The sequence below is a fragment of the Micromys minutus genome (assembly GCF_963924665.1).
Source record: "Micromys minutus genome assembly, chromosome: 17".
Taxonomy (NCBI): Eukaryota; Metazoa; Chordata; class Mammalia; order Rodentia; family Muridae; genus Micromys; species Micromys minutus.
In genome coordinates, this window is record NC_137952.1 from 32,192,377 (window position 1) to 32,219,620 (window position 27,244).

At 41.2% G+C, this 27,244-nt stretch overlaps 2 protein-coding genes across 5 annotated transcripts in view; one reads left to right on the plus strand and one right to left on the minus strand.

The window, feature by feature from the left end:
• Nucleotides 1-329: 329 nt before the first annotated feature.
• SLC24A5 (solute carrier family 24 member 5) lies at nt 330-20,216 on the plus strand (the record flags this gene model as incomplete). Its single annotated transcript, XM_080930805.1, has 9 exons — nt 330-450; nt 857-1,036; nt 12,288-12,371; nt 12,465-12,568; nt 12,858-12,958; nt 14,659-14,942; nt 17,119-17,325; nt 19,331-19,432; nt 19,876-20,216. 9 exons carry the CDS (start codon nt 330-332, stop codon nt 20,196-20,198), a joined length of 1,506 nt encoding a protein of 501 aa, XP_080786931.1. The 3' UTR covers nt 20,199-20,216.
• Nucleotides 20,216-27,244, minus strand: part of MYEF2 (myelin expression factor 2) — a gene marked incomplete at its 5' end in the record, with an annotated part of 33,459 nt that continues 26,430 nt past the window's right edge. For 3 of the 4 annotated variants that reach the window (XM_080930807.1, XM_080930809.1, XM_080930806.1), the window contains 3 exons: nt 20,718-20,917; nt 26,426-26,477; nt 26,626-26,834. In XM_080930807.1, coding sequence (XP_080786933.1) covers nt 20,754-20,917; nt 26,426-26,477; nt 26,626-26,834 — 425 coding nt within the window. In that variant the 3' untranslated portion in view covers nt 20,718-20,753. Of the gene's footprint in view, nt 20,918-26,425; nt 26,478-26,625; nt 26,835-27,244 lie in introns of all 4 variants that reach the window. The other variant, XM_080930808.1, reaches the window with a different exon arrangement.

The window sequence follows — 27,244 nt, forward strand, 5'->3', positions numbered from 1 at the left end:
ACCTAGAGGAAGCCAAAGGCAGTGTCAGTGTGAAGATATCAATAGGTCCCGCATGAGCACAGTTGCAGGCTGCCCCGGCCTGCCATCAGGGTCCGGAATGGAAACAGCTGTAGTCGGTGTTATCTGCGCCCCTCCCTAACTCCTTCCAGCCTCCTTAGGACTTGGATCTCCTGATCTGAGAGAGCTAGGCTGGGCTCCCTTACTGGCCTCCTAAGCTGTGACCTCCCTCCCCCCTCAGGCCCTGGGGAGGAAGGAGACTCCTCACATGATTCAGCATGAGTCTCCCTTGCTCCCTTCCTGAACCACACACTGCCACGAACACGCTGGAAATGCGGACAAAATGGGGCCCAACTTGGACGAGAAGGGTCCTGCTGATGGGAATCGTCTGGGTCTCTGCATACCTGCCTGTCCGCGGTGTTTCCCTGCCCCCGCGCCTCCGAAGGGACACAGGTAGGTGGTAGTGGGTCCAGACACCCCAGTCCCACAGCTAGATATGGAATGGTGAGGGAAATGTCCATGCCCCCTCCCCACCCCCGACTCCTGCTGTATCTGCTTCAGGCTGCAGAGGATGGGAAACCCTCTTGAGTAGCCAGTGTGTTCTCAAGACTGTCCTGCTGTAGTTCAGAGACCAAGAGGGCAGGGCTCCATGTCCTAGTGTTGGAGAAATTACCAGAACATTCTTTCCATTTAGAAATAACTCTCCTCTATCAGCTTATTTCTTTTAAAGACCATCTAAGGCTTTGTATCACATTTCAACCAACGTCTCCATATCCTTCCCAAGTACCCCAGTTTGGGCATATGTGGGCTTGAGATGTGTGGCTCCAACATCTTGCGATGGTTTCCTTTTCCTCAGCAGGAAACAGCACGCAGTGTGCCGTCTCTCCGGCGTCGGAGTTTCCGGAAGGCTTCTTCACCAAGCAGGAGGGCATAGATGGAGGTATCGTGATCTACTTCCTCATTACCCTCTACATGTTCATGGCGATCTCCATAGTCTGCGACAAGTACTTCTTGCCCTCCCTGGAAATCATCAGTGACTGTAAGTTGCTGGGAAGGTCTCCTGTGACCTTCCAGGGGAGCAATCAGATCTGTTTTCAGTTTGGTAACAGCTCTGTCCATCTCAGCTGGTGGCAGGGCACTGATGTCTGTCCTGGGGTCCTGTGGGGTTCATCCTAGGAGCCCAGGCAGAAGGAACACACTGCTTGCTTCCAGACGGCTTCGTTTTGCTCCAGCACCTCAGAACAGCCCTGAGATTTTTGCCCTGGTGTTCTTGATGTGCCCAACACACTGGGTGTCTGGTCCTCACTGTTTTCTATCTCACACTCTTTTTACTTGGGCTCTGAGACTGGGTGATAAGCAGATGTGGCCAATGACCTCCTTTCTCCCTATTCCTTTACTGCCATCCTCCCATTAAACGAGCTGAAACTCATGAACTAATAAATTGTAAACTCCATGTAAAGGAACCTCAGCTATCAGATAATAATAACCTTGGACGCTAAGTGTTAGTCGTTTCTGAAAATAAAATCAGATACTTAAAGCCTGTTGCACTATAGATTTCCCGGAACTCTGAGTCTAGGCCTTTGTGGATGCAGGAAAAATGACAGCTATCCATCTACACAGAACCACCAAGGTCCGCAGCCTCGCTCAGAGCTGATGAAACTGCTGAGAATCTTTATTCCACAGCAAAAGCAAAATTAAGGGCTGTGACCTTTTGTAAGACTACAGAGAACAGAACAGTAGCACATTTAACTTCATTCCACACATACACATGCACATACACATATATGCACACGTACACACACAAACATGCACATACTTGCACATATATACACAAACACATGTGCACACATACACAGAAACCAGCACACTCCAGCACGTGTCTGCACACAAGCGCTCTCGAGCACACGAGCGCACACTCGAGCGCGCGAGCGCGCGCACACACACACACACACACACACACACACACACACAGGTATAAATCGAGTATAAACTCTTTTTCCCATCCTCCCACACCCCACCCTGCTGGAATGCAAGGCATGTTATTTTCCTCCCTTTCATATGGCTGCAGCTGGTTTAAGTACCACAGCTCCTGTAATGGCAGATGAACTGTTAATAATAATCAGTTTATCATAATTATTAATATTTAAGTAGGTACAAGTGTACTTTATACCTGTATTATATTTTAATGCTGAAAATACATTGCTATTTTAATGTTAGCTGATTTTAGCACATTATTTTTGCTTAGTGAAATGCAGCAACAAAAGTAAACCCGCCTACATTTGCATCTCTTGAGGATCCCCCCAAATCCCTAACCATACCATTTTGCTAGAGTCTCTTCTATCAGCGTTTTGAGTATTACTATCATCCACTCACCTACTAAGGGTCTTTCATTTTCCCATATTGCTGGTCTCTTCAAAGCCATGACTTCTAACCATAGCATAGGGGCTCACGAGCCTGAGTAATCTGAGAAACTAACCCTGGACTTTATTTATTACAGTGTCCAGTAAAAAAATTGTCACTTCAATCGATTAATCTCATAGAACTGCCTTAAATAGTATTATGCCTGTACAGTATAAATTCTCTGCACACTTCCCTGATTATTTCTGATCAGAGGGCAAAGCTATACATTTGTAAGACTTATGATCGCTATTGTCAGGACTATCCCACAAAGAGTGCGCCCGTTACAACCTCCATGATCTCAGCAGCGTCCACTCCTGGAGATGAACATCACCTTTAACATCTCTCCTATGTTCGACTAAACCTCATGCTATAAAACCCGTATTTCTCCCGTGAGTAAGGTTTATTGAACGTTTATTGACAATCATGGCCTTACTTACTTTTGTGATTTCTTGTCTGCATTTGGTGGGCGGGGGGGGGGGGGGCGGACAGGAATTTTTCTTACCAGCTTTCTCAAGACTTTAAAAATATGTACAGATATTAATATTGGCATAAGTTCCCAAGGCTTGTCATCTCCGTTTATATTGAGGGCATTCGTGGTGTTGCAGCTGAAACAATTTAAAGTCAGAAAGTCCGTTTCGGCTTTTCATTCTGTGACCTTTTATCCAGAAAGATCTGATTGGTGGCCCCCAAAGCCACTCTTTCTTTGCACTCTTTGCTTCTATGCTTATCCCTGACCCCCAAACTCATCTTCATAGAAATACGTCATTTTTTCAAACTTAGTCAATCCTCACACACTGAGGACATGTGTGTGTTTCCATAATCCTAACTCTAAATATATTCACTCTCACGTCGGTACTGCATTTAATTAGAACGTGAAGAGCCGAAAATGTAACACATGGCTTTGTCCCTCGCTGTAAGCTGCGATGACTCGGCTGAGCTGACAGAACAAACCCAGCAAGAATTCTGTTTACAAAGGTTGCCTGTGAGAATTACAAACAAAATAAACTTCCAGGCCTGCAGGAGACATGGCTTGCTACACTGGATGCTAGACCGTGCCCTCCATATATTCTTCACTGAGGTTCCATCCTCCTGTCATAAGGACTGCCACTATACCACTTGTAGAGCTGCATCATCAGCTAACATGTGTGTCTCAAGAAAATCACTGTTGTCAACACAACAGGGTAGCTATTAGGACTGTGTGGCCAATGGATGCCCACAGGATGCCAGTCCTCCTCAGCTGTTAAGATTTGACTCAGCTCTTGAGCGTCAAAATGACAGCCAACAACATGAGGTAGAAACAGTGTTCATTGTCAAAGTCTCATCTTTCCTCTTTCCAGGCCTGCCATACGCACATTCAAACGGCAACACCAGCAACAGGAATCAGTCGGTACAGCTTGTCTCCATCATGGGCGGGCTTCTGGAGACTGCATGCCTTTCCTCTGTGCTCCTTAATAAGCGGAGCTGTACAGTTCCACCCAATTCCTCAGCTGATGAGTAATAACTCAGTCCGTGGGACAGCCCAGGAATACTCCATTTTCTACTAGAGCGGTCCCTTACTCACAGATAGCCATCATGTCATGGAAGCCCAAGCATATCATAACGTATGTGTATGAGTATGTGTTTACATGTACATATGTGTACGGCTTCATCTACATGAAACCTTACAGAATAGGGACTAATACACTGGTTTTACTTTGAGGAAAGTGAAGCTGAGACCACACAGCTGGTGGGAAGCAGATCCTTACTCTCTCTGGTGGTCCACGGCCCAAGCTATGCACTGTGATTTTACGGGTCCTCTTTAGACATTATTTACCATCATATGGTTGTTTCAGGAGACCAGTTCTAGTTGAACAATCCTGTGAGCAATTTTCCGCCCAAGGGCACTGGAATTTTTGATAAAAACATGTATGAGACTTTCACTGGAACTATGAAGAATATTAGAAAACCAAGAGTTGTTTACTGAAATAGGTTTCGACTCTTAGAAACCCACCAAGGGCTGTAAATTAATGTTGTAAACATTTTCCAAGGTGACTAGCCTCTCGGCCTATTGCTTTGCCTGAAGTGCACATGGAGCTACTCTACAGTACTGTGGGATTCAATGGTCCTGTGTAATTCCTGTTGGCACATATTCTCTAGCTCTGATAAGATGGTGATGGAGGAACTGTCCCAGTATACACCATCACCTTAGCATTGAGACGAGTCAGAAGTAGACAGCAGAGCCTCTTACTGAGAACAGGGCAGGACCCCTACTTCCCCTCCACCCCCCCCCAGGTCAGCAGGTGTTCTTGCTCATTCTGGCAATTTCTCCTGTAGCTGCAGCCACTAGAGGTTTCTAGCAAGGATTTTCCACTTCTCTTTGTTCTCTACTTAGGGTCATAAAAGCCACAGGGCCTCCCCATGCCCTTCAACCCTGGGAAAGCATGCGTTTATCTCCCCTGGACAGCTAGGAACAGTCTGCCATTTTTCGAGTTGTGTGAATCAGGACAGGAGAGCCATGCCAGCTCGGCCCCTCTCCTCCGATCTGTCAGCCCCGCCCTCCCCTTCTCATGCCGACTCGGATTCCAATCCTGTTCCTTCTTCCATTTAGGTTGGGGTACAGGAGGAGTTACAGGAAGACTCCCTGAACACTAAGGTCTAAAGTGAAATTAATCCATAGTGTGCAGGGAGAATAGTTGCCCATGCCATTGTAACTGGAGGCCTGGCTTCTGTGGCGAGAAGCAGAACCTGGACTCTGGAAGGGGAGGCGAAAGGTCAGTCGCCTGAAAGCCAAGGGACCTGAAGGATGTGACTGTCCTCATCCCTCAGACCCTGACTTGGAGGATGCTGAAGAGTGGGTGTGGGTGCAAGAGACAGAGAGGTAAAGTACCAGAAGAGTGGTACCTCTGTGTGTCTGGTCCTTTCAGCTAAAAGAAGCCACACCAACGACTATCGATCAAGCTTGTTGCAGAGCTAGCAATGTTCCCACTGCTGTGTCTTACTTGCTTGGGGCTATTCCTGCCCGCGTGTTTTCCTCCTGTATGTTCATGTGCTCAATGTAAAGCTCTATGACATACAGGAGGTCTGGAGGGGGTGGGGAGCCCAATGACCACACGCTGTGGTGACGTAATTGTTAGAATGGTTGGAAGTGTCCAACTTAGAGACTGACACATCTGGGCCCAACTCTGCAAGCTTCTAGCTCTGGGGCAAGTGCTCAACATCTGTATGCCTCGGGTGTATCAGCTGTGAAACAGATAATTATAGTTTAGTTCAAAGAACTATATCCTATGTACATGAAAAACAAATAACAGTAAATTGCACACAGGGAGCCGACTCTGAGGATGCATTATTACAGAATATGCCAGGAAGGCCACTGCAACTCTTTTACCCAGGAAAAATCAAAGTGCAGATGGGAAATAACTTAATAAAAAAATGTGCTTAGAGCAAATACCAAATCTATGGTGCATTACAACAGCTTGAAGCCTGTCTTAGGGTAAAAACAAATCAGACAGCCTCATAAGACAAGATGTATAAACCCTTTACTTATAACCTATGTGGCAACTTTACACTATTTTTTAGAGTTCCTTTGGGTTCTTTCTTGAATCAACACCCCTATTGTACTATTGCAATTTAGCAATCTAAATTCAAAAAGTGATCTCTTAATATAAATGTACATTTATGCTTACACGCATGAACACGCCAACTAAGATTTACCCTCCTGACTACAGAGATGAGATGCACTTCTCTATAGAAGCAGATTGCAGAACAAAAGCAGCGTCCTCTCACTGCCCCAGTATCTCAGCTGCACGCACTCACTCTTCAACACCCTTCTTCAAAGTTTCCTAAAACTGCTTCAGAGAAAGCACAGAGAAGCTCTTAAGAGTTTCATTTGCACCTCTAATCCCAGCACTCTGGTAGGCAGAGGCAGGAGGATCTCTGAGTTCGAAGCCAGCCTGGTCCACAGAGTGAGTTCCAGGACAGCCAGGGCTACACAGAGAAACCCTGTCTCAACGACAAACATCACAGTCACTTGCTTCAGCCAAACAACAACAGTACAGTCACTGGCTTCAGCCAAATTCCAGGAAGCTAACTGCAGATCCCTTTGTTAAATGCTAACCTGATATGCTACTCAATTCTGACACCTAATCCCTCTCCCATGCCAGCACCTTTGAGTTGTAACACATTTTAAGTGAAAATTTTTCCCACGTTTTAGGAAAGTGTTTAAAATATTTACTTTTTATCTTTTAAAAATTACTTTCACTCCCTCTGCCTTGAACTAATGTTTGCCTATGTTCTACACTGTTTCAGAGACAGATGATTGAAAAAAGGCAAGCTTTAATTCTAGGTAGAGCTTACTCTAACTTTCGAAGTTAGGAGCCTTAGTAATTCTGACATTTGAGTAGTTTACAGTTTGAGGGGATTATCTGCACCCTTAAGCCTCATGAAATTTACAGAGGCAAAAGCGTTCTCAAAGAAAGAAGACTCAGAGTAGTCCCTCTTCCCTGTTGGGCGAGCTCAGCCTCCTGCAAGCCCCGCAGAACCCCCGCTGGTGCTCTTTTCTCTGGCCTGAACTGTAACCCCTTGGACTGCACCTGCTTCTGTAGTAGGAGCTAAGAACTCTGGGTACTGTGGAGATGCAGGTGCAGGAACTGCAGTGCTGGTGGAGTTGCACTGTGCACCAATCCCTTGAAAACATCATCAAAATGCCATGGCCCTCAGTTTGGTGGAAAGCATTGCTTTAAAAGCATTATAGAGACGTTCAGAGTTAATTCAGTTCAAAATCTGACATGGTGAGTCTCAATTTAGATTAGTTCACAGTGACAGAATTTGGGTCTCCATTTTAGCCAAGTTCTCTTTACCACTTGGAATAGAGGTTTCTAAAAAGCCACAGACTTTCCTACAGGTCATCACAGGAAAGAAGACACTGAGGGGAGCCTGGTGAACTTTAAAGGCATATCTTTGCCACGATGAAATATGTTGGCACCTGAATCTATCTAGAGACGATACCTTGGACGCCTCTCCTATAGCTTGAAGTAACTGCGGTTGCTCTTTCGGATTAATAGAAAGAAGAGTAATAGCAATAATAGAAAAACAGAACAATTTAATAATAAACTACAGCCCAGGAAAATGTTACCCAAAGGTCAAGAAAGACAAGGCCAATCTACTGTAAAGTTCAGAGATGTAAACCATTTTACAAAATATTCTTACAACCATACAATAGGGCTTGGAAGAAAAAAATACCTTTGAAGTTTTATTGAGCCATCTAACAGAATCTTTCCATAACTACAGTTAAAGCCCAGGGAACACGCAAGAATGCTTTCGGAGACCAAAAGAATTCCAAAGGACCACTGCTTTGCCTACCTTAATACAGCCCAGCCCACCATCTTCTCTCTCTGGAAACTGAGCTTGTCCAATGAAGCAGTCTTCAGGCCTCACTGAGGGAAGACTAGTCAGTCTTCAGGGCACAGAGTGTGCACCGGCACTGTCAGAAAGGAAACATGGCTGCTTTCCTTTGTCTTCCCACACTGGCTTTGGAAGGCACCACCTAAGGATCTGTAAGACTAACTTTTAAGTTCCTGGAAATGTACTAGAAAACTGTCAAAGACTCTTGTTTCCCAGTAAGTAATTCTCTCCTACTTGAGAACGCAAGAGGGGGCTGAGGAACCGGTTCAGTGGAGAGTGCTCCCAAGCTCAAACCCCTGGGTTTAGTCCCCAGCACAGAACAAACCTGATGTGCTGGCAGAACTGCAATCCCTGGCAGAGGTAGGGAGATAGAAGTTAAATGGCATCTTTGGCTACACTGTGAATTCAAGGCTAACCTGGGATACAGGAGACCATTTCACAAAGGAAAAAAAAAACATGTTACAAATAGACTTAGTTGTGGTGTTAGTAGCATGAAGCCATGGAAATTGCCCTCAAAGTCTGCCCCTAATTCCTACATTTACAGTCCTTACAATCCATGAGACCTGACTTTGTCTCTTTACTCCCAGATCTTAATTTGTTTGTTTGTTTTTGTTTGGGTGTGCTAGGTATTGAAGCCAGTGCCTCATATGTAATAGCAAATGCTGATTCTTTGTAAAATGTAAATTCTAAAACTCACATCTAGGAATTAACGTTAAAAATGAGAGTAAGCTGAAAGTCATAGTGTAAGATAATGCCTTCATTTCTAAATCGAAAAGTTGAATTATAGAGCAATCCACTTTGCCTTTTTGTTCAATTTTAAAATCCTATGACAAGTTAGCAATATGTGTACATATCTGTGTATGCATCTGTTTATGTACATGTTGGTTACATTCTATACATTAGGACAAATAAGCTTTGCTTAGTCCTCCTGAGGTACCAACAATGCCAAAATCTGAGGACACTTAGGTCTGGCACATAAAATCATCTATTATGTGTGTGCATCATGTTCACCGCCCTCCTAAGCAGTTCAAATAATTCCAGAGTGATCTATAATAACTAACACCTATGTGCAGTCTGCAAATAGCTTTACACTTCATTGTCCTCCTGAGCAGTTCAAATAATTCCAGAGTGATCTATAATAACTAATACCTATGTTCAGTCTGCAGATAGCTTTACACTTCATTGTCCGAGGGGAAAAAAAAGAGTCTAGTCCATATTCAGAATGAAGACAATTTTTCTTTAGATGTTTTGATATACAGGTAGTTGGATCTGAGGCTATGGAAGCTGCCGGGACAGGGCTAAGTATGTATGCTTTATACATGCCCCGTATGTAATGAAAGAAACACCATGAACTCAAAAAACCATTACTTTTTTCTCCTTTCACTGTTGATGAAGTCAAATATTTAAGTGATATAGTCAAGGCAAGGAAGAGAGCCTGGACTGAGTCATCTCACTCCAACTGTCCTGACCCTTGCCCACAGTTGTCACCGCATGGCAGATGACCTTAGTGGACCTGTTGATGCCTTACACCAAAATGTCCCCAAAAGTTAAAAATAGTACCTGGGCCTTCCCGAACCTGCTGAAAAAGTGCTTCCGAAGAAAGTTCCCTAGTCTTTAGGGTCCACAAGGTCATACGTGTACCTTCAATCTCACCCCATTGTTCTCTCTGGGACTCTTGGTTCTGTCTGTAGCCACTTAACCTGCCTACCATATTCTTACCTACACGCTTAGTAACACCCTCCTTTTGAAACCTCCCCTCCAAAGTTACTTATCCCATGACATTTCACATCTTCTCTATTTTCACTTCTTGCTGCTTCTAAAACCCCCGTATTTTGTGTGTCTGTCCATCCACTACACTATAAGGTGACAGACACAGCTCGTCTGTTTACTGACACATCATGACACACAGAGAAGCGTCTGGCATAGTTAGTGTTGGTATTGGGCAATCAAAGTCAGATGATCACAGCTACTTCACAAATTCCCCCGCAAAATTTGTAGCTTACAATAAAGAAGCGTCATTTTTATTGCTCCTCGGTCTGGGCGCTTTACAGAGTTCAGGTGGCTGATTAGGGTGCCTACTGCAGTTACGGTGAAAGATCACTGAAGGCTTGCTCTCTCACGTCTCTCCTAAGCTTGGAAGACTCAAAAGGACGAAAACACACGGATGTTGGAGGTTTGTCTTTCAATAGGGGCTCATGAGGTCTGGCCTGGATGGAGGTTTCAAGGTAGCAGGACATGTGTGGTGTCTTGGGGACTAACGCAAATGTCCCAAGAGAGGCCACTTGAGGAAATTCTAACATCCGAGGTAATGTCCGGACCTTGAAAACATCACCACACTGCCATGGCCCTCAGTTTGTCAAAGCTCACAAAGGGCTTGTCTGTGTTCACAGATGCCAGCCAGGTGCTCTACCACAGAGCCACATTCTCAGTCCCCTTCTAAAATAAGAAACAGGAAAGTTATTGGAAAGGGTGTGGAACACAAATAGTGTGGTAAGTTTTGTAAAAATCCAATCTGCTATCCCCCAAACAAGGAACTTATGAGGCCAGAAATCAAAGTTTCAGCATAGAAGAAATGTGTATGTAAGAGGAAGCAAACCAGTCAGGTGCTGAAGAGAAGGCTGTGGTTAAAGGCACTGGCTACTCTTCCAGAGGACCTGGGTTCAATTCCTACTGCCCACGTGGCAGCTCACAGGGAATCTGCTGCCCTGACACCACTGCACATCTAAAAAGAAAAAGAAAAAACAGCCAGTCTTCACAAGCAAAACCCAGGAAACACTGCTGCCCATGACAGAGGCCAAACCAAATACATCAGAGTTCAAGGACCAAAACCTTAGTACAGTAAAAAGTTAGCATGAAAGAGGACTTAGAATTCTGAATTCTAGTGGCTGGGGTGATGGCATGCTTGGCACCCAAGCCTGAGGATGAATGCCCATCCCTAGGACCACATGAAATGTCAGGCGCAGGGACCCATGACTGTAATCCCAAGCCTGGGGAGGAGGGGGTGTCTAAGGAGCCTCAAAGACACCTGACATGGACATTGTCCTCCATATGTACAATCCATAAACATGCACACACACACACACACACACACACACACACACACACACACACACACCTTTACTGGCAAACTTAATGCAGATTTCTGAAAGACCAAATTGTTTCTTCAATATAGAGTTCTCTTTCCCTAACACTGGAAGAGCCATCTAAGACTCTTCCTAATGTCAATTTAATGAAAAGACTTGGACGCTTCTAAATCTGGACGATACCCACAAACTATTCAAATAACAGGGCAGGACTTTTTTGTGTAAATTGCATAATGCAGAATTTATTGGGCTTTTTGATTACTGATTTCCTCTTCTTTTCCATTAGATAATGTTGGTGTTGTAAATCTGTAAAAAGAAATCAATCCAGCTTTGTTGTCTTAAGAACCACTGAACCTTTTCTTCTTGCAAGTTGGGTTAGGAATCCTGAACTTCTGTCATTTGCAGCTCACCTACAGCTGGCAGCCGGCTTCTCTGGTCGACAGCCCTGACTTTCTGTGGTCTCTCCTTTTGTTGTATACTTATCTGTTTGTTTGGGAGTGGAGCCATGATGTGGTACATGTGTTGAAACTAGAAAACAACTTTTAAAGGGTTGGTTGTCTCCTGCTACGTGGGTTCTGGGAACAGAACTCAGGCTGGCAGGCTTGGTGGCAGTTGCCTTATCCACTGACCCACTCACTGGCCCTTAAATGTTTATAATCTTGTGTTCTAGCTGGTTTTATGTCAACTTGACACAAGCTAGCGTCATCAGAGCAAAAGGAGCCTGTTAAGGAAAAGCGTCCCATGAGAACCAGCTGTGAGGCACTTTCTCAATTAGGAATCAATAAAGGAAGACCCAGGTGATGGTGGGTGGTGTCATCCTGGGCTGGCAGTCATGGGTTCTGTAAGAAAGCAGGCTGAGCAAACCATGGGAAGCAAGCCAGTAAGCACTTCTCCATGGATGGTTTCTGCCTAAGTTCCTGCCTCCAAATTCCAGCCCAGCTTGAGTTCCAGTCCTGAATTCCTTCAATGTGGAAGTGAAATCTAAATAAACCCTTTCCTCCCCAATTTACTTTTTTAGTCATGGTGTTCCGTTGCAGCAATAGAAACCCTAAGACATCTTGTGTATGTGTGTATATGAGCATACAATGTCATGGTGCCCCTGTGGAAGCCAAATGACAAGTTTGTGGAGTCAGGTATCTTTTTCCATGTTTTTCAAGGGTTCTGGGAAATGAACGAATGTTGCTTTGTATGCATGGTGTCTTTACTAGCTGAGCTGTCTCACCAGCCCTCCTTTCTGTAGAAATGTTAAGTAATGTGTTCATAGGAAACCAAGATGCATACAGGATTTCTCTATTTCTAACCAAAATGTTTAATTTCCAGCTTCAGTATCTGTGTAATGTGCAGATGTAATTTCTGAGTCTTTTACTCAGCTCTACTGTATGCGCCTCGCCACTGTCAGCCAATAGTAACCACTTCCTTTATCTTTAGCCCTTGGACTGTCGCAGGATGTTGCAGGTGCAACTTTCATGGCAGCAGGTAGCTCCGCCCCTGAACTAGTTACCGCCTTCTTGGGTAAATATTGTTCCTTTCTTTGACTTGCTGCTTATTCAGTGTGGTTTTAGTTTCAAGTCTGCTTTAACTTAGCTTCTACTATCTTGCTCCCAGGTGTATTTATCACAAAGGGAGATATTGGTATCAGCACCATACTAGGATCTGCAATTTATAATCTCCTTGGCATCTGTGCTGCCTGTGGCCTCCTATCCAACATGGTGAGAAAGCTACTCAATAAGATGTGTTTTCTTGACAAATCTAAGCCTGCCTGGAATGAATAATTACGACACAGGGATTTCATTCAGTCAAATAACCACTAGAAAAACATTCGCTCAGTTGATTTAATCCACAAATATCTCTTAATTAAATTTATAGAAGTCAGTATAGGTTTATAAACAATTTTTCTTTACATACTATGCAAATACGTGATTTCAGTATTGTACTCTACAGTGCTCTTGAATGGCTTACACTGTAATGCACACAGTAAATGAACCCACCCTTTTCCAGGTCTCAACCCTCTCGTGCTGGCCCCTGTTCCGAGACTGTGCAGTGTATGCAGTTAGTGTAGGAGCGGTTTTTGGCATAATATTTGACAACCGAGTTTACTGGTAAGCTTTAAAGAACGTCAGCTTGTGTAAAACAGTTTCTGAAGTTTGATGGCTTTGTAGTGTAGTTTTCCAAAACCTTCATGTCAGGTCAGCAGCTACTCCAGTCTCTGCCAATTTCTTCACTACTGTGACTGCTTTTCTCTACTGTCCCCTTTGTTTCTTAGCATCCCTCCACCCCCACCCCTGGAGACAGGACTCCTCCTTCCATGGCCTCTGTTCGAAACTTTCCCAGCTGCTGTTGCCACTCCAACTGTGGGCGCTCTCTTCTACTAGACCGTTGTTTATTGGGCCCTGGTTAGAAACAGCTGTTGTAATAAAAGCTTGGAGAACAAGCAAAAGCCCCTCCACTCCTGCAGTTTCTCCATCCTCCCAGAACAGAAGGAACTGAAGCCTTCTTTAACAACCCAGAATGTTTGTGTCACTATCAAAAAAGCTTGCTGCTTTCCTACAATCTCTATACCTAATAGGTCCAAGAAAATAAAAATCTGCTAACTTGGTGGGAAGACATAAACTTACCAAATAGGCACACATACCTGTCAGTGGTTCTTAACCTTCCTACTGCTGAGACCCCTTAATAAAGTTCATGTTGTATGACCCAATCTTAAAATTTGTGTTACTTCATAACTGCAATTTTGCTGCTGTTATGATCACTGTGTAAACATTTGTATGTAGATGGTCTTAGGTGACCCCAGCCATAGGAGCCATCAAGTTCCAAAGGGGCGTGACCCACAGGTTGAGAACAACTGTCCGAGGTGTCCTATGCTGCATACCGTAAAATAAATATAAAACATGCGGCCACACATGTATGTACCCAGAGAACCCAAACAGGGAGGAAACAAGATAGATGAAAAGTCAGGCTGCTAGTATAGCAAAGAACCCTAGAATTTACCTGTCACTTGTGACAGGAACTAAGGAAATCAGGAACTTTTTTTTTAGTTGCAGCAGAGAGAGAAGTGTTTCTCTGCTATGAAATAACAATATTAATGTGATGAAATTAGCTAATATACAGAAAATTAAGAAACCAAAGCATAGACAATTCTTGGTGCTGTAACCTGTAATTTCATTTTTGAGAATATTTTTTCATTTCCTATGAATATAAACCAAATTAAGCTACAATCAAATCATCAAATAGGGGCCAAGCATAGTAGCACAGATTTGAAAGCCCCAAAACTCAAGTACAAGAGGTGGGAGGATCATGTACTTGAGTACTTGAGGCCAATCGAGGGTACAGTATTCAAGATCAGTTGGGCTTTATTTACAGTGAGACCTCAAAAGCCAACAATAACCCATACCTCCAATTTTCTTCTAAATCTCTGCAAATTGCAAAGCTCCAGCCAAAATCTAACATAGTCTAAATAGTTCACACAAAGTTTTTGTATTATTTCCTAACTATCAAATATTTGAGGAATGCAGTATGTTAAAAGAAATTAATTGAAAAATCCCCATTAATTAGTTTTAGTTTGAAACTCTCCAACTATTTAAGGCATTTTTGTGCCTAGTACTCGAATCTATAGTCAGATAATGGGGTTTGTATTGCTTTTGTTAAAGAGTCAACCTTTTTAATTAATGAGTTTGTAACAATGCTATAATCAAGACTGGGTAAATAGAAGTATTTAGGAATGGTTCCTTGGATTTTCTACTGTTGCTTTTGTTAGAAAATAGAATTACTCTAGATAATTACGCAGATTTTCCCACCCCAGGTATGAAGGAGCGCTGCTGCTGCTCATCTACGGGCTGTATGTTCTGCTGCTGTGCTGTGACGCTGCGGTCAGCCGATATGTCATGAAGACATGCGGTCCCTGCTCTCCCTGTCTTGCCAAAGCTATGGAGGAGAGAACTGAGCAGCAGACCCTGCTGGGGTGGGAGGATGAGAGCCAGCTCTTCCTTCGTCGCCAGTCAAGGACAGACAGTGGGATATTTCAGGAAGACTCTGGCTACTCCCAACTTTCTCTAAGTTTGCACGGTCTTAGTCAGGTTTCTGAAGGTAACAACTGCACTCTGCCCGCTACTCCATCTAACCAATAGAAAAACCTAACTTCTCATTTTGAGTAATTAATACATGCTTACACAACACACTATGGAGTCAGAGATGATAAACTGCAAGAAAGTCCTAGCCTTTAAGGAGCTCCTGATTAACATTTTTTGTAGATCAGCTAAATGTGGGTGGAGGGGAGTATACATAGACATGGTGTCCGGAAGTCTGCCCTGGATGCCACTCCTCAATTCTTTGAGACTTTACATCATTTTTTGAGAGCAGAATCAATCAATGACCCTGTACCTCCCTGACTAGGCTAGACCAGGGATCTGTCTGTCTCTGCCCTCCAGAGCACTGAGATTATACTCGAGGGTTGCCTGCTTTTATGTGGGAGTTGGGGATCTGCTCTCAGACTCACATGCTGTGCACCAAGCACTTTACCTACTGAGCCATCTCCCAGACCCAGTCTCTGAAATCAGCTAAAATTTCAAAAATAAGTACCATAAACATCAACTGCTCATACTATGGTTCGTACAGTAGGTAGACTGAATAAGCTTTGATGGCAGAGGGAGATGCAAATGGAGAAATGAGCACTGGAACTGGGTCCTGTGGGATAGTAAAGGCTTTAACTCAATAATCTGGTACTGTAGTCAGGAAGCAACAACTGACACTTTACTGCACACATGATACAGGGGTGTAAGCATGCTCTGTGGACTGAGGCCTGCTCACATGCTGCAGACAGAGCCAACCCATGCAAGTGAAGCAGCTGAGAAGAGAGCAGGCTGACAGGGAGAAGTCCAGAAGTGTCAAGGAAGACACTGTAAGGAGCATGAGACATTCAAGAGAAAGTCAGAGCTGTACTTTAGGTTCCTTACCCTCACCCAGTGTGACACAGGACATGAACCAAACTATGGCAGCAGGAGGACCATGCCGAGCAGAGAGGGAGCAGAGACAAAGTTGAAGCTTGGATTTTCGCTGGCCAAGAAAAAAGAACATCTTTGTGACAACTGTCAATCAAAGGAAAGGGGATGGTTTGTAGGAACAGAATGGGGAAAAAAAGCAGGTGTGATTTAAACATGCTGTGTGAAGCAAAACATGAGCTTTGTATGCTTAATATGACAATACCATTCCCAACTAGAAAAGCTTTTATAAAAGTGATTCCAATTCCAGTTAAGTAATTGAAAAGGAAGCTTCTATTTATTACTTTAAATTTTTAACATGTGACACTTATTTTTATAAAACATACTTTAGTAGTCTTTAAGACTGAGGATTTAAAACAAAAACTCCAAAGAACTAATCAAAATGGTCATGCTAAAATCTGTGTCTAAATTAATGGTACATTGTTTGAGTCTTAGTAAGCTTTTGAGTTATATTTGTGATTTGATCCAACCTTCACATAACTGACATATACATTAGTGTACAGCCCAGTCTCACTTTTATCCAGTCTACTTATTCATCATCTTAGCCCCCAGAGCACACACCCTGCAGCTACACCGAGGAACTGCTAAGCCCAACCCCCAACCTCCTCTAGATTCCTTCTACCAGCTGTGAAGCCTGCATTTAGTAACTAATGAGGCTCAATGAGGATGAGGTGGACCTCCCTAAGCATGCATCAGTACACAACAGAGCAAGCATCGTTCATTTTGGAAAAGGACGGGGAGTCAAACAGCTGGGAAAGAAAGCAAGTCAATCCCCAAAGCATGAAGTCCCCAATGATTCCACAGTGCAGCAGAGCACACAAGCCCTACTTGCTTAAGAGATGTTGACGACAGCTTATGTTGTCTTTGTAGTTTTAGTTCAGTTTCTTCTGACCAGCACTAACAGTGATGAAGTATTCAGATGTTCTAGATCAGTGCTTCTCAAGCTTTCCAATGTTGTGACCATCTGATGGAGTTCCCCATATATAACTCCCAACCATAAAATTATTTTCATTGATACTACATAACTATAATTTTTCCATTATAAATCATCATGCAAGTATCTGTGATTTCTTATGGTCTTAGGTGACCCCTGTAAAATGGTTGTTCAACACCAAAGGGGTCAAGACCCAGAGGTTAAGACTACTGTTCTAGGCAGTCTTTAAAAAAATGCACACAGTAACTTATTTCAAAACAGCCTTCTAAGTGGGCCTTTCTAACATAACTGTACATTTGAGAAAAATCAAAGTTTAACTTTTCCCCCACAGATCCACCAAGTGTTTTCAGCATGCCAGAAGCAGATTTAAGAAGAATATTTTGGGTTCTCTCTCTTCCTGTCATTACGTTACTTGCTCTGACAACACCAGATTGCAGGAGGAAGTTTTGGAAAAATTACTTTGTGATAACCTTTTTCATGTCTGCCCTATGGATATCTGCATTCACGTACATCCTAGTTTGGATGGTCACAGTAACAGGTATGGGATTTAATAATAACACAAAATTATTTCATGTTAAGAACAATTGGAAGTATTCATTTAAACTAGTCTTGGGAGCATACTTTTTTCAACAAGACTAAAAACTACAAAATTTGAAAACTTGAATAACACAACCAACAAGATCATTCATGTTTTTGTGAGTTGCATACCAAAAACATTTCCTGTGTATGCTATGACCCAGCCTGGGGCATGACTCATGGACTATGTTTATAATTACAGGGTTCATGAGAGTTCTTCACAAAAGTAAATTCTAGTCTACAGCAGAGAATAGAGACTGACTGGGGTCTGGGGTAGGAGGAGGTGCCTGCTGTGTTTCCTTTTGCTTTAGCTACGGTAAGACAAATACAATGCAGATGACTAAATGAGAACCAAAGTTTTGTTTTACCACTTAGTCATAATATGCCCATTAGAAATGAATAATCTCCTTCCTCCAAGCCTAAATCACTTGTATCAGCAAAGCTTTACTGATCACAGTTGGGCATAGACATCCCTTAACGTGTACATACTGCTGTCTCTACTAACATGTCCATACTGCTGTCTCTGCTACTAACATGTCCATACTGCTGTCTCTATTACTAACCTGTACATACTGCTGTCTCTACTACTAACATGTACATACTGCTGTCTCTACTACTAACATGTACATACTGCTGTCTCTACTACTAACATGTCCATACTGCTGTCTCTACTACTAACATGTCCATACTGCTGTCTCTACTACTAACATGTCCATACTGCTGTCTCTACTACTAACATGTCCATACTGCTGTCTCTACTACTAACATGTACATACTGCTGTCTCTACTACTAACATGTACATACTGCTGTCTCTACTAACCTGTACATACTGCTGTCTCTACTACTAACATGTCCATACTGCTGTCTCTGCTACTAACATGTCCATACTGCTGTCTCTACTACTAATGTGTACATACTGCTATCTCTGCTACTAACGTGTACATACTGCTGTCTCTACTACTAACATGTCCATACTGCTGTCTCTGCTACTAACCTGTACATACTGCTGTCTTTACACTGCTGGGACTAAAGAATTACAATACAAATTAAAGCACTGGGAAGTTGAAATGGTTACTACCTGGAAACTAGCTGGGCTGACTTTTCCCAGATAACTAACTTTATTACAACTGTATGCTGACAAATGAACAAAAGCAAGAGTTTTCTCTTTCACAAAGAAGATAAGAATGCCCAGGTAGCTTGCATATTTGCCACATCCAATTTTTCCCAATCAGAACACATTTGATGTTAGGCAAATAACAAGAGAAGAATCAAATACAAGCTCTTGGATGAGTCCCTAAGATGACAAACAGCTCTGTCCTCACTCTAAACAAGTTTCCATACAACAGTAAAAGAGCACTTACATGTCCCCCATCCTTTTTAAGTGCCCTCTGGTTTTATTTCTCTTAATGATATTCTGCTATCAATTTGATACAAATATTAATAAACTGTTTACCCTATGTTAGACTCAAGCAGAAAAGGAAAAGGTCCTGTCTACCTCAGATATCGATGTACTTCCCTTAAAACAAACAAACAAACAAACAAACAGGAAAAAAAAACAGTAAGCCAAGTACCGTTTCACATTTCAATATATTAATCAATAGCTGTAAGGTACTTAATTCTCAAACTACTCAAAGTAACTTCTAGAAAAGAGAAAATGCAACAGTCTAAAAGAGGCAACAGTGACACCCACAGCTTCCTCTGGATGCCAAATACAAGGCTTTTTCTGCTAGAACTTTGGCCGTTTGATATCTTCAGATATCTGACATTAAAAAATATGTGTTTAACATGGTTACCCCACCAACCTGTTTCAATACTTTGCCATCTAAAAACCATAAGCATATATTGGTTCAAATACCTAAACATACGTAAATATTTTTCCTGAACAGAGAAGTATTCAAGCTGTCTTCAGAAAATGGTTCATCTGAGATTTGAGGTTTGTAACCTGTAGTCTCTATGCCTGTTCCAGGGGAAACACTAGGAATCCCAGACACAGTAATGGGCCTTACTTTGTTGGCAGCAGGGACAAGCATACCAGATACAGTCAGCAGTGTGTTAGTTGCAAGAAAAGGTAAGACTAGAGGTCTTTTACCATAAAGCAAGTCAAGGTAAATGAAGTAAAACTTCCTCAATAACTTACGTTAAAGAAAAAGGAAGAGACTCAGGGGAAGCATTTTGTTTTTAATAGGTTAATTCCACCAACCTAACCCCCCACAGACCATTGACCTGAAATGTGCATTAGATGGTAATTCACTGTCAAATGAGAATAAAAAGCAACAAGAAAGCTGCATACCTTATTAAAAATGGTTTAATAAATAAAGACAATTATTAAATAAATGTTAAGACTTTAAAATACTAACCCAAGGAAATACAAATTCAATAAGACTCTTGCTCTAACAATAACAGTTTTCTAAAACTAACCAACAAAAAAGTATCCAGTGTTTTTCTTATGAAGATTATTAATAAAATATAGTATTGATGTGCACATTTTAACAACATGCTATTCTTCTGCAGGTAAAGGAGACATGGCTATGTCTAACGTCGTGGGATCCAATGTGTTTGATATGTTATGCCTAGGTCTTCCCTGGCTTATTAAAACTGCACTTACGGATGCGTCTGCTCCTGTAGAAGTGAACAGCAAGGGACTCACTTATATAACCATCTCTCTCAACATCTCAATTCTCTTTCTGTTCTTAGCAGTTCATTTTAATGGCTGGAAACTAGACCGAAAGTTGGGGGTGGTCTGCCTAGTGTTATACTTAGGACTTGCTACTTTATCAGTTCTATATGAACTTGGAATTATTGGAAATAACAGAATAAGGGGCTGTGGAATTTGATATGTTTAATAGCGTTATGTGGAAAAGATGGAATGGTACAGGGGCAAGAAGAAAAAAATTCATGTCTTCATTAGGTCAAATAAAAAGCATCTTCAACTTTGGAGTGTAAGACCTAATTACTATTCTTTATAAGCAGAGAAAAGTAATTTAAAACAAACCAAAATCACATCCTAATTTGTCTGAGCCCTTTCTTTTCTTTAACAATTGCATACAAAGCAGAGATTTTAAAAGAAAAAAAAAGTATCTGTTAACTTACAATAAGGTTGGGGAAACTAGAACAGACAAAGTCTACTACTGAAAATAACAAATGGCTTAATTCATTAAAAATGGTATGTCCATCCATTGAAACTGAATGACGTGCTGTCTCTAAAAACTCAAACTTCAGAGAACAAAAGAAAAATCACAGTATGTTTTTCAACATTATACTGTTAAAAGCTGGTGGGAGTTTAAAAGTTCATTTTTACAGCATTTGTAAGCATACAACATTACTAAAAAAATGACTTTTACTAGGAGAGTCAACAAACAGATGAGGGAATGTTCCAACCATGCTTGAAATTATGCATTACGGTCCAAGCGCACATCGATCTCCCTGCCGCTGATCTTGATCCCGTTCATTATTCTGCAGGCCTTTTCCGCTGACTCTGGGGATTCAAACCTGACTGTCCCACAGCCTTTTGACTTGCCATTCTCCATCTTTATTTCTGCAAACATTACATGACCTGGAAAAAGGAGTCACACAATTACTAATCCATTTAAATGGATTCCATTTCACTAGACAAGTTTTGTGAACTCCTCACAGCAATGGAGCGATCACAGGTAATTTGGTTAAACATATTAAGAAATATAAGATGCATATGTGAGCATTATCATTTTACAGCTTGAATACAATTCCTATATAGTGACTACATATACATTTGCACTAGCATACATAAAACTGGAACGGAACTGAGTTTGGTTTTAAACCCTGAATTTCTGAAGTAGAAGTTACGGCAATAAGACTTAGCATAAATGCCAACAAACCACCATGACCCCGGACAAGATTACACCTTCCATCAAAATTACACAGCAGTTCATTATCCAATCTCCTGAATCTTCCTCCCTTCTCTTTTTATCTTCACTTCCTTTTGCACTTCATGAGAGCAACTATCCATAAGTGTAATTTCTGTCAGTTCATAAAAAGGACCATTAATTCTACTTTTCAAATACTGTGACAATATGGATTCAAAATCTTAAGGATGGCATCAAATAAGGAAAGGGTTATAAAACGATAGCAGATTTTAAAAAGTAAAGATAAAAACAATGATGTTAAAGAAACATCTCAGAAAAGCTAGCAGTCTTCAAACCCATCCATTACACAAGAGCTCTGCTGAGAACAAGCAGGAAGCAGTGTAATAACATGTAAAAGGGCAAGACAGACTAGTAAGACCACAGCTCAAGCCAACTGAGACGGACCGTGACCCAGTCCAGATGGCTGTAACCAGGGACAACCACTTATGGATACGCCCCCCACACTGGATGCATCTGTCATCAAATTATGCTAGACTTGGAATATTACAGCAGCTAGATTATTGTACTAATTTTAGTCTGTCAATCAAACCAGACAGACAAAAGGGATATTTTTTTCCTGTATTTTCTTTTTTATTTTACTAGTTGTGGATTAAGTTATTATTTCAATTTAGTAAAATAAAAAAGAAAATACAGGGAAAAATATCTAGTTGGGAGACCAAAAAAAAAAAAAAAAAAAAAAAAAAAAAAAAAAAAAAAAATCACAGAATGACACAGATATATCTGCTAAAAGAAAAAGTAATGAGTAATGGTTGTCTTGGTCAGAGTTACTATTGTATGATGAAACACATGGCCAAAAGCAAGTTAAAAAGGAAAAGGTTTCAGTTTACTCTTCCAAATCATAGTTCATCACCAAAGAAAGTCAAGACAGGAGCTCAAGCAGAGCAGGGCCCTGGAGGCAGGAGTTGATACAGAGGCCATGGAAGAAGGCTGCTTACTCCTCCTCATGGCTTGCTCAACCTTTCTTATAGAACCAGGACTAGCTCAGGAATGATCCCACCCACAATGGACCAGGCACTCCCACATCAATCACTAATTAAGAAGATGCCCAGCAGGGTTGCCTAGTGCCAGAGCTTATGAAGGAATTTTCAACTGAGGCTTCCTCCTCTCCAGGTGACTCTAGCTTGTCAAGTTGACATAAATGAGCCAGTTGAGTGGCAGACAATGCAATATCCAAAATCCTCCAGCACATAAGGAGCTGGTACTCTGAGGAGCACCTCCATTAAGGTGACACCTAGAGATCTCCAAGGATTGTGGAGAATTTTACAGGCTTTGAAGTTGCAGGTTCTTCTTATTCTTTACCTAAAAAATTGGGTTTTTCTAAGTTTCATAGCATAGGGTTATAAGCAACAATGGGGTTTATGTGAGCAAGAATATGAAAACATGCTACCTTCTCTTAAATAAATCATCTTTTAATCTTTCAGACAAGATTCTCTTTCCATTTCCTAACTATACCGTCCCTGTTGGCTAAGGAAACAATCAGGCATGCAGACTCCTAACCTCATGATGATCTCATGATCTACTTGACAGACTGCTTGGCTAAGACTCAAGAGATTTCTCAGTTTGGATACTTCACTACAGCGATCAGCCTACAGACATGTTTTTATAGACCCCATGACACCCAAGTAAAACAGATGCACAAAGAAACCTAAATTACTGGCTGGCCTGGTTCTTTCTCAGACTTGGGGGCTGAGCCCAGGCCTTCACATACAAGACAAAGGTGCTAATGCTGAGCCACATCAGAGCCTCAACTTTTGAATTTGTTTAGTTTCTTTTTTTTTTTTTTTAATCTTTTTAAGGCAGAGAGTCACTAATTGCCCAGGGTGATCTGTAACTTACTATATAACCCAAAGAGTCTGCCCACCTCAGCTATTCTGAGTGCTCAGACTACAGGCACTCACACACTACACTAAGGTAAACTTCACATTTCTCAACCATATGAAAACAGAAATATTTTCTTCTTAAAATAAATAATTTACGAGGGAAAATTTCAAATAATTAATATCAATCTCCTAATTTTTTGCATGCTGAGGTGACTTAATGGCCTACTGTCTTGCAAGATTACATGAAAATGAAAACAAAATGACAGTCAGCAACTGACAACAGCTTAGTACAGACTAAGCTCTGGCATAAATTCGAGAGCCACAAATCAGACACACAGCTGCCGCACAGAGCAAGCGTGAGAACGACTTAGCACATGATTAGAAAAATGAAAGCTTTCCAATTCTTTAAGTCCAGGCCATTACTTTTGGAAATGGTATGTATTTGAGGAAATATTGGCACCGACCACAACTAAAAATAAACTAAACTAATACTTTTATAAATAAATAAAATTTCCTGCCTGAATAAAGCTATGAAATTATTATCCAGAGTTCAATGTTGCCTTTTAGGGGCTTATTAAAATCTAAAACTTGCAAACAGAAATTTTCTCCACTATTCTTTCATCTTTAAGGAGATTTGAAAGTGTCTTTTCTGAACCATGAAGTTTGGTAAGATTGTACTGCTCTACCAAGGACAGTTCACTACATGCAGTTTACAAGCAAGGCGCCTGCCAGTAAGTTACTTCCTGGGAGATACTGTCTCGAGTACCACGGGAGTCTTCCTCAGCAAGAACATTTACTTGGCTAGCTTGGACTCAGGAAAATAAAACAGCAAATAAATCAAACAAAAACACCTGCCTTTATGGCTAGAGAGGTCATTACTTGCTTGTATCAGGTTAAAACAATACTATATTAAAACAGAAAAACTCCTTAAGATTCATACATAATGTGGAAACTGTTGGTTCATTTCAAACCTATCAGATAATCCTCTGACAATAATAATGATTTAATTCCGTATTACTTTAACTCACTTCCTTTGCCATTCATGGTTTAAAACAATGGGATGATATGGAATTATATAAATATGATACTAAATATAAAAACTAAATAGCAGCTTTTATAACAGATTTGAAGTAAAAATACAAACAACCCAAAAAAAAAAAAAAAAAAAAAACCAGTAACAGCAAAAAAACCCTCATTGACCTTCTAACTATTAGTGTATTAGCTGATTTTACATGTTGACTTGACACAAGTTAAGAGTCATCAAAGAGGAAGGAGCCCCAGCTGAGGAAATGCCTCCATGAGATGCAGCTGTAAGATGTTTTCTCAATTAGTGATCAACAGGAGGCTCCCAACCTTTCCAAACAACTGCCAACTTACTTGCTTCTGACAAGGTTTTAATCAGAACTGCCTCTTCCTAAAATTTTAAATTAATGTCAAATGAAAATGCCGTCAACAGAACCCATAGTGCAGCTTCTTCACAAACGTCAGTACTGGACTATTTACCTCCAAAGGCCTAGCAGACGGCCAAAAATGCAGTCATCTAATCAGAGAATCTGTGAACATCTATAGCTCTTATATAGAGATAATAAAAAATACTACCTAAAAAAACCTCAATCGGGGTGAAAGAAAATTAGTAATTATTATAATAAAAGCTAAAATAAATGCAGGTATAAAAAACTAACCCTGTGGATATTATTCCTGAGAGCAACTCACAAAGACTTTTTATTTCCTTCAGTTTTCCCTATATGCTTGGAACTGAACCTAGAGATGGACAATAGGCCAGCACCCTACCACTGAGCAACTCCATCTCTTGTAATTTTTGTTTTGTTTTTTAAATTATTCTAAATAACTTCTTTTGGTTTGATTTTTAATTTTTATTGAAAACTAAACTCTTCTCTAATACAATACATCCTAACTTCCACTTCCCCTCTCTCCACTCCTCCCTACACTCCCCTACGTCATCCCCCCCCCCCTCCAGAAAGAGCAGTCCTCCAAGAGATGACAGCAAAAAGGACAAGATACAGTAAAGTAAGGCAAGGCAAAAGCCCCCCTATCAAGCCTGAACAAAGCAACTCAAAAGGAGTTAAGATTCCCAAGAGCAGGCAAAGGAGTCAGGGATACAAATGTTCTCACTGTCAGGAGTCCCACAAAACACCAAACTAACAGCCATAACCTGGTGAAGACCCATACAGACCCCAGGATTACTGTTTCACTTCTGGAGCCCGTGAGCCTTGCTTAGTGGATTCAGTGGGCCATGTTTTCCCAATGTCCTCCATCCTCTCTTGGCTTTTATTTTTATGTTGAGACAGTCTCACTAAATTGTCCAAGCTGGCTTTCAATTGACTCTGTAGCCCAGGCAGGCCTTCAACTTGGCATATCCTGTCTCAGCCTCTCAAGTAGCTAGAATTACAGGCTGAACAACCAGCCTCAATTAGATAAGTTGTTGTTGTTATTGAAGAACATTAAAGGTGCCTATTATTTTATGTCTTTAAGAATATTTAAGATGTTGGGGATGGTGGTGCACAACTTTAATCTCAGCATTATGAAGGGAGCCAGGCAGATCTTCACTCTCTGAACTGTAAGAGAGGCCAGTGCACCACTTCCAGCCACCTTTCAGCATAATGTGCTCTATGTGCACCTTACTATTGTGATTTTAGGCTGGGATTCTATGTAATAGAAGGAAAACTATTGCTCTGTGCTGACCAGACAATTCCCCTATTTTCGTTCTCTCTTCCTCTCCTCCCTCTTTCAAACACACACACACATACACAGAAGGGGAGGAGCTTTTAAAACATGAGTATGGTACAGAAAAAACTTTATTTAAAATTAATGAACCAGCCAATATACAAACCTAAGGAAAAATTAAGGTCTGTAGTTAGTCTCATGATAGTCAAGAAGAGTTTTCAAAAAACTAGAAGAGCCACCAAAATGTACTTGTGTCTAACAGAGTCCTATGCTACTAGCTTAAGGTTTCTATGGTGTGCAAGCAATAGAGTATGGAATGGATCGCCCATCAACTATGCATCAGCACAGAAATAAATATGCCATTTACTTTCGTTTCCAATGGAAAAAAACAACCCTCCAATGCAAAACCATCAATCTCTTTAAAATCTGGTCATAAGAGACTGCATTATAACAAGTGAGGACAGGCTCCCCTGGTGAGTGAGATTGTACTAAGCCTGTTGCTTGCTCTAATCTACCAGACAGCACAACTATTACTCATCTGAGGTTGAATCGGACAAGACCATGACTGGGACAAGCCAAGATCTAAACATAGTATTTTAAAGTTTAAAAGTCAAATTTTCAATCAGCATAATCTGCAGCTACTGCTATACTTACCACATTGGCTGAATTTCTCTTTTAATTTCTGCCAAGTCAAGTCAAAAGGAAGCTAACATGAAAAAAAATTAGTAACACATGTTATATATAAATTTATATTTTCATATACATGAAAATAATAAAATGACAAATTAATAAATATTTTATATAGACAAGGATATAGAAAGAATTTTAACTTTGCAATACATTTATCCGCTTACATTTCTAACAAATATCTGGTTGCCTTTGGAGCCTAATCTGTCTCTCATTCCACTTCCCATGGGACCCGATAGAAAGCCTCGGTCCACGTCAATGCTCCTCTCCAGTATGGCCCCGATGCCCGGCCCCATCCTGTCGAAGCTGGAGCTCATGCGGTCCAGCCCCATGCCCATGCCGCCCGTCACGGTGCCCATGCCGCTCATGCTGCCGCCTGCAGTGCAACAAGGGCCGGAGTCGGGAGTTTCAAGGTTTAAAAACAAAACAAAAAGAGCAAAAGGAAAAACGGAAAGGAAGGAAAAGAGAATAAACGGTTTTGAAAATGGAGAGAAAAATTCATTTCTATAACAGAAAAATTATTTCCATACAGAAAATAAAACAAGTAATAGATTTCGGTATGCATTTCATTAATTGAGAAAACTTAATTTTTATATAACTATATATGCCTCTACAAAATAATATTCTAATAAGAAAACATCACATATTTAAACTTTCCAATCACTTTCATATTATAATAGTTTTTAATTCTTATATTTTTCAACATCACATATAGTAACTGTTGAAAACCCAAAGCAGAGATAAATGCATTGTTACATCTCGAGCACACATTCCTCTCCTCTCACC